The sequence below is a fragment of the Trichoderma asperellum genome, chromosome 3 (genome assembly GCF_020647865.1).
Source record: "Trichoderma asperellum chromosome 3, complete sequence".
Lineage (NCBI taxonomy): Eukaryota > Fungi > Ascomycota > Sordariomycetes > Hypocreales > Hypocreaceae > Trichoderma > Trichoderma asperellum.
Window position 1 is genome coordinate 2588198 of NC_089417.1, and position 12268 is coordinate 2600465.

The 12268-nt window shown below is 49.3% G+C and overlaps 3 protein-coding genes across 4 annotated transcripts; 1 reads left to right on the top strand and 2 right to left on the bottom strand.

Moving 5' to 3' along the window:
• Positions 1 to 429: 429 nt before the first annotated feature.
• Positions 430 to 4644, top strand: TrAFT101_005431 (uncharacterized protein). Its single transcript, XM_024903661.2, has 3 exons — positions 430 to 3282; positions 3349 to 3837; positions 3909 to 4644. The coding sequence occupies exons 1-3, from the start codon at positions 1141 to 1143 to the stop codon at positions 4083 to 4085; spliced, it is 2808 nt and encodes a 935-aa protein (XP_024757370.2). The 5' UTR covers positions 430 to 1140; the 3' UTR covers positions 4086 to 4644.
• On the bottom strand, positions 4506 to 7486 carry TrAFT101_005432 (uncharacterized protein). Of its 2 annotated transcripts, XM_024900930.2 has the most exons (2): positions 6334 to 7486; positions 4636 to 6258 (listed from the first exon to the last, which is right to left on the bottom strand). In XM_024900930.2, exons 1-2 carry the CDS (start codon positions 6750 to 6752, stop codon positions 4863 to 4865), a joined length of 1815 nt encoding a protein of 604 aa, XP_024757369.1. In that variant the 5' UTR covers positions 6753 to 7486; the 3' UTR covers positions 4636 to 4862. The 2 variants fall into 2 exon arrangements, with proteins under 2 accessions (XP_065983585.1, XP_024757369.1); XM_066127474.1 differs by having other exon boundaries at positions 4506 to 6356.
• A 1750-nt stretch (positions 7487 to 9236) lies between these two features.
• Positions 9237 to 9640, bottom strand: TrAFT101_005433 (uncharacterized protein; the record flags this gene model as incomplete). Its single annotated transcript, XM_066127475.1, has 2 exons — positions 9237 to 9384; positions 9468 to 9640. 2 exons carry the CDS (start codon positions 9638 to 9640, stop codon positions 9237 to 9239), a joined length of 321 nt encoding a protein of 106 aa, XP_065983586.1.
• Positions 9641 to 12268: the final 2628 nt, after the last annotated feature.

Consider the following 12268-nt stretch of genomic DNA (forward strand, 5'->3'; position numbering starts at 1 on the left):
GCTAGTGAAGGCACAAGGCTAGCATTGCTATGGCGCAACCTGGATTGGCGTCACACTCATCACACTGGAGACGGCACGATAAGCGTGCACGGGTCCTCCCTGCTTAAGCCACTCAACGAACTACTGCGGCGCGGTGGCAGGCAGGAGAAAAAAAAAGAGGGATTAAGCCCTGGTGCCGCAAAAGTAGAGGTACGGCAGCAGGCATAGACGCGTGCGGCTGAGGCAATGTCGGGGTACCTGCTCCACCTGGTTCTCGCTGAATGGGCCTCGCGCGCTGGGCAGCATGGCCTCAGGTTTCGGATGCCGCAGCGATGCAAGGAGGACTGAGGAGACAACGCCGGGGGACAAAAAAAGCATTAAAAGGTTGTTTGTGGCCAGTTTTGGCAACGAATTGTAGCTTCTGAATCAAATAATGCCGTGATATCGACTTGCATTTTATGCTGCTGCTCGACGACGTGGCGCCTGCCAAATCCCCATGACTCAACTCAGCTAGTAGGTAGAACGCAGCGCCGGAACCAGAGCCAGAGCCAGAGCCAGTGTCCAGATGGACAGCGCTTGCGTGCGCCTGTAGAGCCCCGATCGACCTAATTTAGAGCGCTGGCCAAGGCCATCACGGAAGGGAAAAAAAAAGCGTCCTAGGCGCATCCAGCTGTCCCATCCAAACCATCCCTGCGCGAACCATTCGTGGGCATCATAAAACCAATCCACCCCCCATAGCAGCCTCAACTGCCGGACGCCTCAAACTCGACGCGCATCCCCCAGAGCGTCCAGGCCGTGCAGCCATCGTGAAAAAAAAAGAGACAGAGAGACCCGACTGAATTTCTTGCGCGCCTGCGTTGAACCCCCACCAAAAACGCATCGCGACGCCTCAGCCTCCTCAGCCTCGAACCTCGTCATCCGTGCAAGCTCGAGAATGTCCGCTTGCGACTCGGACGACTCTGCATCCTTTGCGCACTTGGCAGCTATCTAATCGAGAAGGCGAACAGCCGACGAATCGGTGCAGCCGCTCCCCCAGGCGCACGAGAGCGCGGCTCTGGATGCTGGACAATTGAGCCCACCGTCTGAGCCATCGTCTCGCGCCGCACCGGCTCCTCCCAGGAAAAAAGATACACGGGCGTGTGACAGCCTCCAGTAGCAGCCATGGATCTCCGGTCGGTCCTCAACACGTCTGACAATGGCGACCGCGCGCCCTCAAAGGCACAGGCGCCGCCGACCCCTCACCAACAGCAGCAACCGCAGCGCCAGCAAAGCCAGCAAAGCCAGCAGCCTCGCCCTACTCATATCCCAGCCCAGTATGGCTATCGCGACTATCCCCAACAGCCGCCGCCCCAAGGATCGCCGACCAAGACTCCAGTTAACGAGTATCCCCCTCCTCAAAGCCATCCTCACCACTACCCGCAGCACCAGCAGCCGCCGCAGCATCCACCAAATGCCTATCCGCAACAGTCGCCCTACCAGGCCCCAAGCCCATATCAGACACGACCTGCGCCGCCGCCGCTCCAGCCGCCGACGAATGTATACCACGATCCCCGCTCACCGGCCAGCTCCAGGTCAAACTCGGGGCCCGTGATGGCCTCGCCCTACCGGCCGTCGCCCACATCGGCCACGACGCCCGGAGGCAATGCAGGCTATCCATTTCCTACGCAGCCTCCAGAGATGGCGAGCCCAATCCAGCGCCAGCCGTATCCACCAGGCCGCCAATACCAGGACCCGAGAAGAGACAGCTATGTGCAGAGCCCAGGCGTGGCACCACCAGCACATGGTCAAGCGCCATACGTGCAACAGCAGCAGCAACAGCAGCAACAGCAACAGCAGCAACAGCAACAGCAGCAACAGCACGCTGTGCCACAAGCATCGCCGGTGAGGACGTCAAGCCGCGCATCTCATCCATACCTCCATCCATCACAGCAGCATACACCGACACCAGCCTCGATCCAGCCCCAGCATCAGCAGTATGGGCCCCAATACGCACAGGGCAGCCCAGTCCTTGCAGCGCAGCCTCCACTTGCGGATTACAGCCGCCACCCTTCGCAAGTCACCCCTTTGGGCCCTCCCCAGCCTAGCGTGCAGCGGCAGCCCTCTGGTCCTGGAGCTTTTGGTCAACCGCCTAGCCCATACCAGCACCGCATGTCTTCCATAGCAAACGCACCGGCACCGGCACCGGCACATGCATCTACACCCACACAAACAACACCGACGACACAATCACATACACAGGCACAGGCACAGGCACAAGTGCACACCCAGCAGCAACCGCAGGATTCGCCTCGCCCTCAGGCGCAGACCCCAACCCAGACTCAGCTCCACACTACTCAGGCTCAGCCGCCGCCAGCGCGGGCTCAAACTCAGCCTTCTCCAAAACCAGCGCCGCCGCCGCCGCCGCCTGCACCCCCTGCCCATCGCCAGTCAAGCTCTCAATCCGCCTACGCATCGCCCGTTGCAGAGCCGGCTCAGCATCCACGACCTCAAAACGACCGAGAGCAAAGTTTGTCTGTTAGTCCCAAGACCAGACTGGGCTCAATCCCTAGCAACCCCGACGCCACCCCGACGGCGGCGGATAGAGCCGCGAGATCTTCACTCAGTGTCCACTCCATGGCGATTGACTCGGATCGAGTCATAACACCGGCGAAGCGCAAGCTGGAGGATCTCAACATGAGTCCTGGAGAGCTGGAGTACAAGGAATCGAAGCCACCTCCTGGCGAAGTGAACGGAGGGTACGCAGAGCGGATCAAAAAATCGGCGTCTCCCGCAATTCCACGAAAAACGCGGAGTCGACGCAGCCAGCCGCCTGTTTGGGCACTAAGCATTCACACGCTCGGGAAAAAACTGCCATCTAGCGCCAATTTCGTTCTCCAAAAAAGGATTCACTCCCACATTCAACCGTCCGTCAATGGCAGACATGAATCTGCGGTCAAGACAGAGCACGCCAGCCGCCAGGCTTCGCCCGAAACAAGACGGAATCAGCATACCAGCGTTAGCCAGCAGCCATCCGCCGTCAGTCCACCGAATCCCCAAGACCAGCTAGGCCCATGGGAAGCCAGCATCACGGGTGTGAAGCCCTCTGAGGAGCTTTCCAAGAACGTGGCCGACTTTCTCTTCATTCACGTCATCAACAACCAAGACATGCAGGAAATTACGAGCAGAGGGATACAATTTGAGATTGAGGCTAAGCTGGGCACCCTCATCGACAAGGACACCAACCAGCGCGTGGATCGATTCGTCGCCACGGAATGCATCCTTGATGACAATGGCCGGGTTGCTTTCAAAAGCAGCATGACCGAGGTAAGTGCATGGGAATCTTTTTCTACCATGTCCACTCGAAAGGATACATGTTCTAACCTGATATAGGCACAACACAAATCTTATAACGATTTCCTCAATAGCATCGTCATACAGAGTGACCCGCGGAATCCCAACATCAACAATGCCAATCGAGTCCCCGTAATATATAAGCACAGAAGAGAGACGGATCGCTTTTTTGAGCTACCACAAGAAATGCATGGCCATCTTCCAGGATGCGTGCGAGCCCGTCTTGGTCATCGCAGCCGAAACGTACGAGTGCGAGTAACATATGACCAAAAGACCAACGAGGTGTTGAACAAGATAATCAAGGCGCGCGTTGCAGATATTGATCTGCACATGCCCATGTGTCCAATGGATTGCCGCATCAGCATCAACCTCGAAGCAAACTGGGAGGGCCCTGTGGAGGAGCTGGAGCAGCTGGCCGCCAACAAGGCGAACCAGCAACCAGACCGCAGTAAAGACCGTCTGAGCTACACACAAGGGAGCTATCAAATCGACCTCACACAAGTCACCCATGCTGTGAATGGTCCAGGGGTATGTTGTCTTTTTTTTATGCTCTCTTAGCTGTTTCTTTGTTTCTCTGATAGGCTAACATACTTGTGCAGAACTCACAACGCATGGACAAAGAGCACGAGCTCGAAATCGAAATGAACCCTCAGGTGCTCATTGACCAGGGGCGGAAAGCCCTGAGTGGAGCACCTCATAGATACCAAGAGTTTGTGGAAGGATTTGTGGACAACGTTCGAGTGTTGGCACGAAAAGCCAAAGAATTTAATCAATAATAGGCTATCCAAACAACCTCACTTTTTGAACTTTTGAAATTCCGGCGCGGTCGAGGGAAGGGTAGCTTCCATCCTCCCTCTTGTCCCTGTCTTCGTCGCTCTTTCAACGGCTCATAGCGGGATATCATATATCTATGTTGGAAATAAAAGGAATGTGCAAGGAATGCATAGTTTGACTTCTTCCTTTTTTTTGTTCTTTTTTTTTTTTTTTTTACTATTCTCTCCCAAATGGTGCTCCAGGCTGGGTGTTAAGGATTTTCCTTTCTCTTTCTTTCTATAGGTAGATCAATGTTTTGTTCCCCGTCTTCTATTTTTGGTTATTTGGGATCATGTGGGTTATGAAACTGAAGGTGAAGAGGGGGGGAAATGGAAGAAGGTGGAATAAGGAAGGAAACGCGGCGCTTTTTTTTTTTTTTTTTTGGTAAAAGAATTCAAGGTTTTTTGTAATTGCTTGGGTTTGAGAACAAGTGTGGCGATGGGAGCAAGCTTGGATTCGCAGGCAAGGAAAGGCAGACAAACATACCCCGATAGTTGATCAGACGATTGTGATGGTGGAAGTGATATATCTATATATTATATTTACGTATATAACAAGACTGGAACTATTGGTTCCCTCATCTTATCATCGTATGGCCAATTGTTAGCTGGGGTATCTGTAATATGTGAAATGAAGCCAATCCAAAAACACAGGCTCCTTTTCTCTTCTTTCACTTCTCCTTTCTTCAACGTCTCCTTTCTTCAACTAATCTTCTATGTTAAAATCGCTACTGGGCATAGTTAGGCCTGTTTCTCTCCTCTCGTACTACTTGAGCCTCCCTCTCCCTCTCCCGTATCTCGTATCTCATCACTGTCATTGTTTCGCTCATACTTCTTGGTAGAGAAAGGGCCATTGCTATGAACAACACGGACATCAACATCGTCGCCGTCATCGTCTGCATCAATAGCATCCTCCATCTCTTCCTCGAGAAGCAGGTTCAGAATCATGCATGCGGCAGCCGTGACGGCAAAGCCAGTCTCCATGACGAGGACAATGGCATCGAGGAAGCCCTGGAGCGACTTGTTTCCGCCCGAATAAGTAAAAACGTGGTTGAAATACGTCGGCACCAGAGTTGCACCGTAGCCGAGGGCCAAGCCGGCAGTGAGGATGAAGCGGTTCCGGCGGGTGAAGGGCACGCCACGCGATATGATTGCGATGCCAGAAACGGCCACCGAGCAGAAGAGGAACGTGGTCATGCCGCCCAGGACGGATGATGGGATGGCGACGAGGGCAGCAGCAAACTTTGCAAAGATGCCCATGACAAGCAGGAAGAAGCAGCAGGCATAGCCAGCTCTGCGGTTGGCGCAGCGGGTGAGGGCGATGACGCCGTTGTTCTGCGCAAAGGTGCTCATTGGCGTTATGGTCATGAGGGCTGCGAGACAGCCGTTGAGGCCGTCGGCCAGGACTCCTCCCTGGACGCGAGACTCGAATATCATGCCATCGACTTCAAGGTGGGAGACGTCGCAGGTGGCGGTGATGTCTCCAATGGACTCAGTCAGGCAGACGATGAAGACGGCCAGCACTGGGAGCACCAGCGGGCCGTAGACGGATAAGGGGAACGTGTGTACCCAGATGAAGGAGGCGACTGGAGCAGAATCGATGCCAGATCGATCAAAGTAGCCGCAGGCCGCGGCGATGATGCATCCCACCAACAGACCGATGATGACGGAGGTGGACTTCATGATGGGAGAGCCGAAGCGCTCACACAGGATGATTGTTGCGAAGACGCTGAAGCCCAGGCCAAGAAATTCGGCTGAACCCCAGGGCAGGGCATGCGGTGCTCCGGGGCTAGGACACAGAGCCTGTGTGGTGCAGCCGCTGCCGCCCATCCAATCCTGGAAACCACTCTCGATGAGGTTGATGCCAATGAGCATGACGGTCGGGCCCGTAACGATGGGAGGGAACATGCGGAGCAGGATTCGCGGCGGGATGAAGGACAGGAGGATTTCGAGCAAGGCGCAGACCGCACAGGTGCCTAGAAGAGCGCCATATCCTCGGGGACAGCTCAGAGGGTTGCCGGCCGCGTCGGAAGGACAGAAGCCGTTGGCGTACATTTGCGATATGGCGCCTTGGGCAACGGGGATGATGCTGAAGCTGATGCCAACGACGGAGATGAGGCCCGTTCCGAGGTAGTAGCTGTAAGAGGCCAAATGCCGTTATGATGAGATTATGAACTGTGGAAATAGGGTTGCTGGGGTTTACGAAGCTTACGGAGTCTTATAGATGTGGAATCTGGTAATTTGTATACTCGACAAAATGCCTGATACGATCAATGCTGTCGAAACGAGATACTGCTGTTGTTCGACGGGTAGATTGACGCCGCCTGCTCCCGAGAGAATCAACGGCGGCGTTATGATGCCAGCCAACATGGCCAACGCATGCTGCAGTCCCAATAACAGTCCTAGAAACACAGGCATGCGATCATTGAGGCCAAAGAAGGGGCTTTTTCTCGAGCCTGCGCGCTTTGGAAGAAAAGGGAGATTGGGTCGGAATAGGAAGCCATAGTCGTAATCGCCGAGGAGGCCTTCGCGAGTGGTGAAGGCTCGGCGGAGGGAACGAAGACGGCGGCTGAGAGACCATCGAGGGGCGGTTTCAGGAGTGATGGTTGAAGGACCGGTGCCTTCATCCATGGTGGGCGAAGGGCGGCAGAGAAGGAGAATGTACTGGGTTTAATTGGATTGGAATATATTAGATGGTGTGAGGCGAGAACGTGGACCGTCATTCAATCGCGGCAGTCGTTCAATTAGTCTTCTGCCGTCATGAGCAATGGAAGCCTCAGTTCGCACTTCTCATCCCAATAGCCGAATTAGAAGAAGCATAAGTATAGTGGCAGATTCAGCAGAAGCAATAGAAGAAGTAGATTACAATACGTCAAGTCAAACAGCTGCATACGAACGTTACGCATGACTCCCATTGATTGATCCCCCGCAGAGGCCGATCACAGCGATATATACGCAAATCCTCCTCATCTTCCCACTTTTATTTTCGAGATGCGATAAGCAATCAGAAGGGGGGGCGTGCGCAGCAATAATATATACGATGAATCAATTCGCCCTTCTTTTCTGGCTGATGGTGTGTGGATGGATGGATGGACCAAGCTGGGGGAGGGCCCTTGCTTTTTTTTTGCTTATCTTTTGCCGGTATTGTAAAGGAGTGGGTGGACGGTTAATAGGCTAGCTGCCTGCTGAGTTATTCGGAGAAAAGAGGAATGGCTTTCGTCTGTGGAATCCTTTCCTTGCTCTTAGTGCTGTATCTTGGAGAATGCTACCGGAAGTGATCAAGTCGATGAGATGGCCACCGCACCGTCCCATACGCAGGCAACATGTTCAATCCAATTTGGCGACTGCGAAATCGGCGCTGCCAAAAGAAAAGAGAGAGAGAGAGAGAGAGAAGAAAGATAAAGAGTATGACGCTAGGATCAGCGTATCATGCGGAGCATCTGCCGCTGATATTGCCATTCTGACGAGGGTCTCCTCCCACGCATTCACCATCCCTGCTCACTCTGGGGTATTAGACTACTAGTAGTACTGTAGGTGCTGCTTCTCGTCTCATCGGCAAACGCGTCAGATGCAGCCCATGAGGAGCATTTCCATCAGTCATAATACCACCTGCCAGCGTTGCATCCATCAAGCTCATCTCATCTCCTCCCAGCACGGCCGCCGCCAGATCAGCGTGCTGTGGGGGAAACGCATGTTGAGACAGGGATTATTACTGCTCTATCTCTCCAGGTACTACTACTCCGTACTCCATAGAGATAAGTCTAGTCTTGCGGGGGTCTTGATTGCGATTGCATGGGGTTCAGGTCGCTGATAGCAGATAGCAAGCGCCTGCTGCTGAGTATTTATTAGTAGGTAGTATTATCTCTAATCTGAGCGCATAATTAATAGCTTTGTACCTATTTGCATACATATATACAGTACATAGTATACTGCGTTTGATATTATATATAACGTATTGCTTTATTGGCACGATCGAGTTGTTGCCGTTAGAATGACTAAGTGGGTCTATCGAGGTCTTCGTTATTCCGAGGCCATAGCTTGGAAGCAGCATTCATCTCTAACGTCCTTTCTTTGCTCTTGAACAAAAACAAAAAGAAGATGACTCCATATAGATTAATAAAGCGTGTTTCGTTCAGAAAATACATGATAGAATCTCCATGACTTTGGCTTCTCTTATTCTCCAGTTGATAGTCAAAGCGCTTTGTAGCTCACTTGTGTCAGAGGATGTCAGAGATTACTTTAGTATGGGGGATAGTATGCTTTACAAAACATGATGAACGTTTTATGCTCTTTTTACTTTGGCAGCTTTACTCTGTCTTTTGCCTTGCAAGTACTAAGATACATAGAATTGATGCCTTGGGTCTTTATACTACACTTTTCCGCCGCCTTGACCACTCCGGGATCTATTTCAAGGCTTTCTCTTTCTTTCCTTTCTTCTTCTCGTTCATCCGGTTTAATATTTGATAATTAATAATATGTTATGTTATCTCAAATAATTTTGGAAACTTGACGTGCCGTCTCGCTAACCAACCTTTAGCCATGGATTGCCTCCAATGGCCTCAAACTTACAAAAATGCGGACGTAGCATCGCTGGCTACAGAAGAAAATGACAATACATCCGTCGATAATTGAGTCAATTATCTCACACGCAAAGACTCACCGGATGCGGAATTCGAAAATAGTTTGTTTAGAGTCATCAAGTCCACTGTTGAGGAAGAAGAGGAAGAAGGGACAAGCACCGCCTTTTTATTTTAAAGAGACAAAGTCGCAGAGTAGACAGCAATGAATAGAATCATCATTCAGCGGAACAAATGTTAGGACGTAAAAAAAAAGAACCAATGATTCATTCACAATATCACTCTGGTGTCTATTACAGCCAACGGAATCGTATTAGAATTCAACAAGACTACACTGCAAATTCTACGCAAACATACTACATACGCATCGAAGCGAGTGATGTAAAGTAAGAATATTGTATTATCAGCTATTTGAGCTAGATCATTAAAAGGCCTAGATAATGTATTACTCATTAGTAACTCAACCCGTTGATGAAATACTTGTATCAGCTTACCATGCAAGAGCTTGATTACGGCTATAACGCTCAAGTCGCAATACTTAACCGCTCAGATCGCAGGGGAGACCACCACAGCAGTATTCATGGCCAGCACCAAAGGCACCCTGAAAGTCAATGTTAAAACATCCATCGCTAGTCTGCCAGACAGAAGCGCTCCAGTTATAGCCACCAGGGCTTGTTTCAACGAAACTATTTTCAGGTAAGCAACCTCTCCGCTATCGACTTCGTATAGGTATTCATGTACTTACCCAACTTCCTGACCTTAGCTTAACAAGCCGCCGGTATAATCCCTCCCCTCATAGGTTGATCCAGTGTCATAGTCGGTCAGATAGATGTGCAGAATTCCGGGACCCTCGCCACCAGCCTCAAGCCACGTGCTGACTTGGCCGTTAAAGGCAGCAACAGAGCCGGTTAGAGCGAGAAGGCCAAGGACAGAGAACTCCATTTTGATTGTGGGTATAAAAGAGTTGCTTTTTGAAGGTTTGCTTTAGAAGTGCTGGTAATGGCTGTTTGTGGTGATGACTTGCTTAATTTTACATGGAAGCATATCGAGCTTTATATATCTAAACAGTTACACTAAACAGCCTTATTGAAAGATAATATCACCGTTCCTTTTCTGTAGTAACCTTTGACCTCCTATGCTTCCACCCGCTTATGCGTAAGATCTAATATTGAGAGAATTGTCTAGACTTTGTTGTGTAAAAGTGAGGATGAAGTTTTACGCAAATAGAACGGGGTTACGAAGAGACAGGGTGTGGAAAGGTATGAGACCTAGTCGATGTGAGGGTGTACAGATATAGGTATGCAGGTGAAGTTTCATCAAAGCTTATGTTCTAGGTAATGGACCTTTCATAAACAGGAAAAACTCATTATACATAAGGATAGGCACTGTAAAACGGCCTCTCAGAAATACTCAAAAAGAAAACAAAAGAAAATGGCAGGTATTCATGTGACAATGCTAGACGTTTCTGCAGTTGTAATTGTTCAAATATATTGTTGCATTCAGCAAGTCTTCTCCTCGAAAGGAAAAAAAAAATGTTATATTAGCAAGATCAGGGAAAATTTTCGAAACTTCCCGCCCCCAATCAGGTCGTGCAGACACCCCAGTAAGTGAGTTGGACTAATAGAAACAGAGGACATGCAAATTGAATACGTGCGCTTTGCAGTAATACGAGCGGCATCAACAATTGCGCCTTTATATATGTCTTCTTTAATTCCATGTGCTGGTTGCCCCCCCTTCATTACCAGCTCAGCCCTAACGGCTCCACCGATCAATATATTTCCTAAATCTGCAGTATTCCCACTTCCTAAATAGGTATTCTCTAAAAGAATCGAACCTCCAAACAAGTAATGATCAGCTTTTTTTTTCTAGTTGATCGGCACTTAGGAAGGCGAATACATAATGACACAATGGTCCGGTTTTCATAACTGAATGGTGTGTAAATATTCCTACTGCATATTCTAGATAGTGATCTGGAAGGTAAGTGATAAGATTTACCCTATGCAATTCTCAATGAGTGAAGAATGACACAGTAATGAATCAAAAGAATCTATCCAGACATATTGTAATAATAAGCAGCCTATGTGTGACCATGCCTTTTGCCTATGTAGTTAGAAAATAATGCAATTGCCACTGGTTTGCATATAATCAACTGTTACCTTGAGTAATTTTGCACGTATTGTCCATAGCTCCTGCTTCAGCGACTAGGTATTTAATAACGAAGCGCACAGATGCAATTTTGAAGAAGAAATCAGAGATCAATGTGAAGAGTCGAAACTGAAGTAGCAGGATAAATCATAATATACCAGTATTTGTGATATTGTGCAGTAAAAGCTAAGGACTATGTGCGATGAAATTATTATAGTGGCTATTTTGTTTACTCAGTCAGACATTGTTTTATTAATTAAACAACATTCGCAGTAGCATCATTTTTCCAGTATCTAATTACGGTGTGAAATAAATACAATTTGTTACGACGCAATATTAGATACACGAAGAATATACATTTGGAGTAATATTAATGCTCATGGAGCTAATTATGGATGGAACATTCATACCACTGTGATCTCATCTTGTGGGATCGCTCGTAGGGGAACGAGCCACCCCAGTGGATCGCGACTAAGACTGAGCCACAAGCAATGACTTACTCTATAAAACCATTCATGACGCTCATTAGAATAGCTCAGATAGTCATCCGTTAAAATAGTTTCGATAAAAAAATAGTATTCATCTCTTATAAACCTAGTTATAAGCTACGTAACCCAAGACTAGCCCATAGAGACTCAACTGCCTTCTCTGCCAAGATACACCCGACTCAGGTTCACCACTTGGGAACGTACTCTATGCCTTGGTATAGACCGGAACGTCACATGATGTTTCAGAAGCCCAGTAAAAAAATGAAACAATCCAATGAAATCCTGTTTGCTACGTGCTAAAATAAAGCAGCAAAGCTCTATGATGCCAAGTCAAATGCGCTGATCACTGGCATCTCGATATAAAGCCGACATAAGCTAACGGAGTGCATACTCCGTACGCAACAATACAGGTATTTAGCCTGTACCTTTCACTGGTAGGTACCTTAGGTAGTCAACCAAGACGCCCTGCCTCGGCTATCATTATCGCCGGCCGCAGCGCACAGGCAGCTCTACAGGCTGTGTCCGCTAGGCCCAGTTACGGGCTGATTTGCCAATAGGGGGGCCAAGTCTAGGTACCTGGTTGCGTGCACCGGCGCATTTCCGCTTCTTATATGGAGGAGGCGAAGAGAGACTACCAAGTACTACATGTATCCAATTTGCCAATGCAGCAATCAGCTGGCTGAATCATTTATACCTTCTCAAGCATCCGACTTAGTAGGGCATTCTCCCCTTGGGGATCATAGTTTATTTAATACCATTTCTCATTACAGCTCTACCCGCGACAGAAACGACGAGGTATACCATACTTTCAATATTATGAGCCCCTTGCTTTCGCTATTATTGTCTACGGCGACTATGATTCATTTAATAGCTCTGCGGCAGTTTTATAATAAAAACCATTCAAAAAGCTGTGGATTGGCCAAAAATTCCACCCCTA

Bases quoted from the DNA above. Each gene is read 5' to 3' on its own strand.
- TrAFT101_005431 (XM_024903661.2), top strand. From the start codon at position 1,141: ATGGATCTCCGGTCGGTCCTCAACACGTCTGACAATGGCGACCGCGCG. The intron at 3,283-3,348 runs GTAAGTGCATGG...AACCTGATATAG, and splicing joins TCAAAAGCAGCATGACCGAG to GCACAACACAAATCTTATAA. The intron at 3,838-3,908 runs GTATGTTGTCTT...ATACTTGTGCAG, and splicing joins ATGCTGTGAATGGTCCAGGG to AACTCACAACGCATGGACAA.
- TrAFT101_005432 (XM_024900930.2), bottom strand. From the start codon at position 6,752: ATGGATGAAGGCACCGGTCCTTCAACCATCACTCCTGAAACCGCCCCT. The intron at 6,259-6,333 runs GTAAGCTTCGTA...GGCCTCTTACAG, and splicing joins TTCCACATCTATAAGACTCC to CTACTACCTCGGAACGGGCC.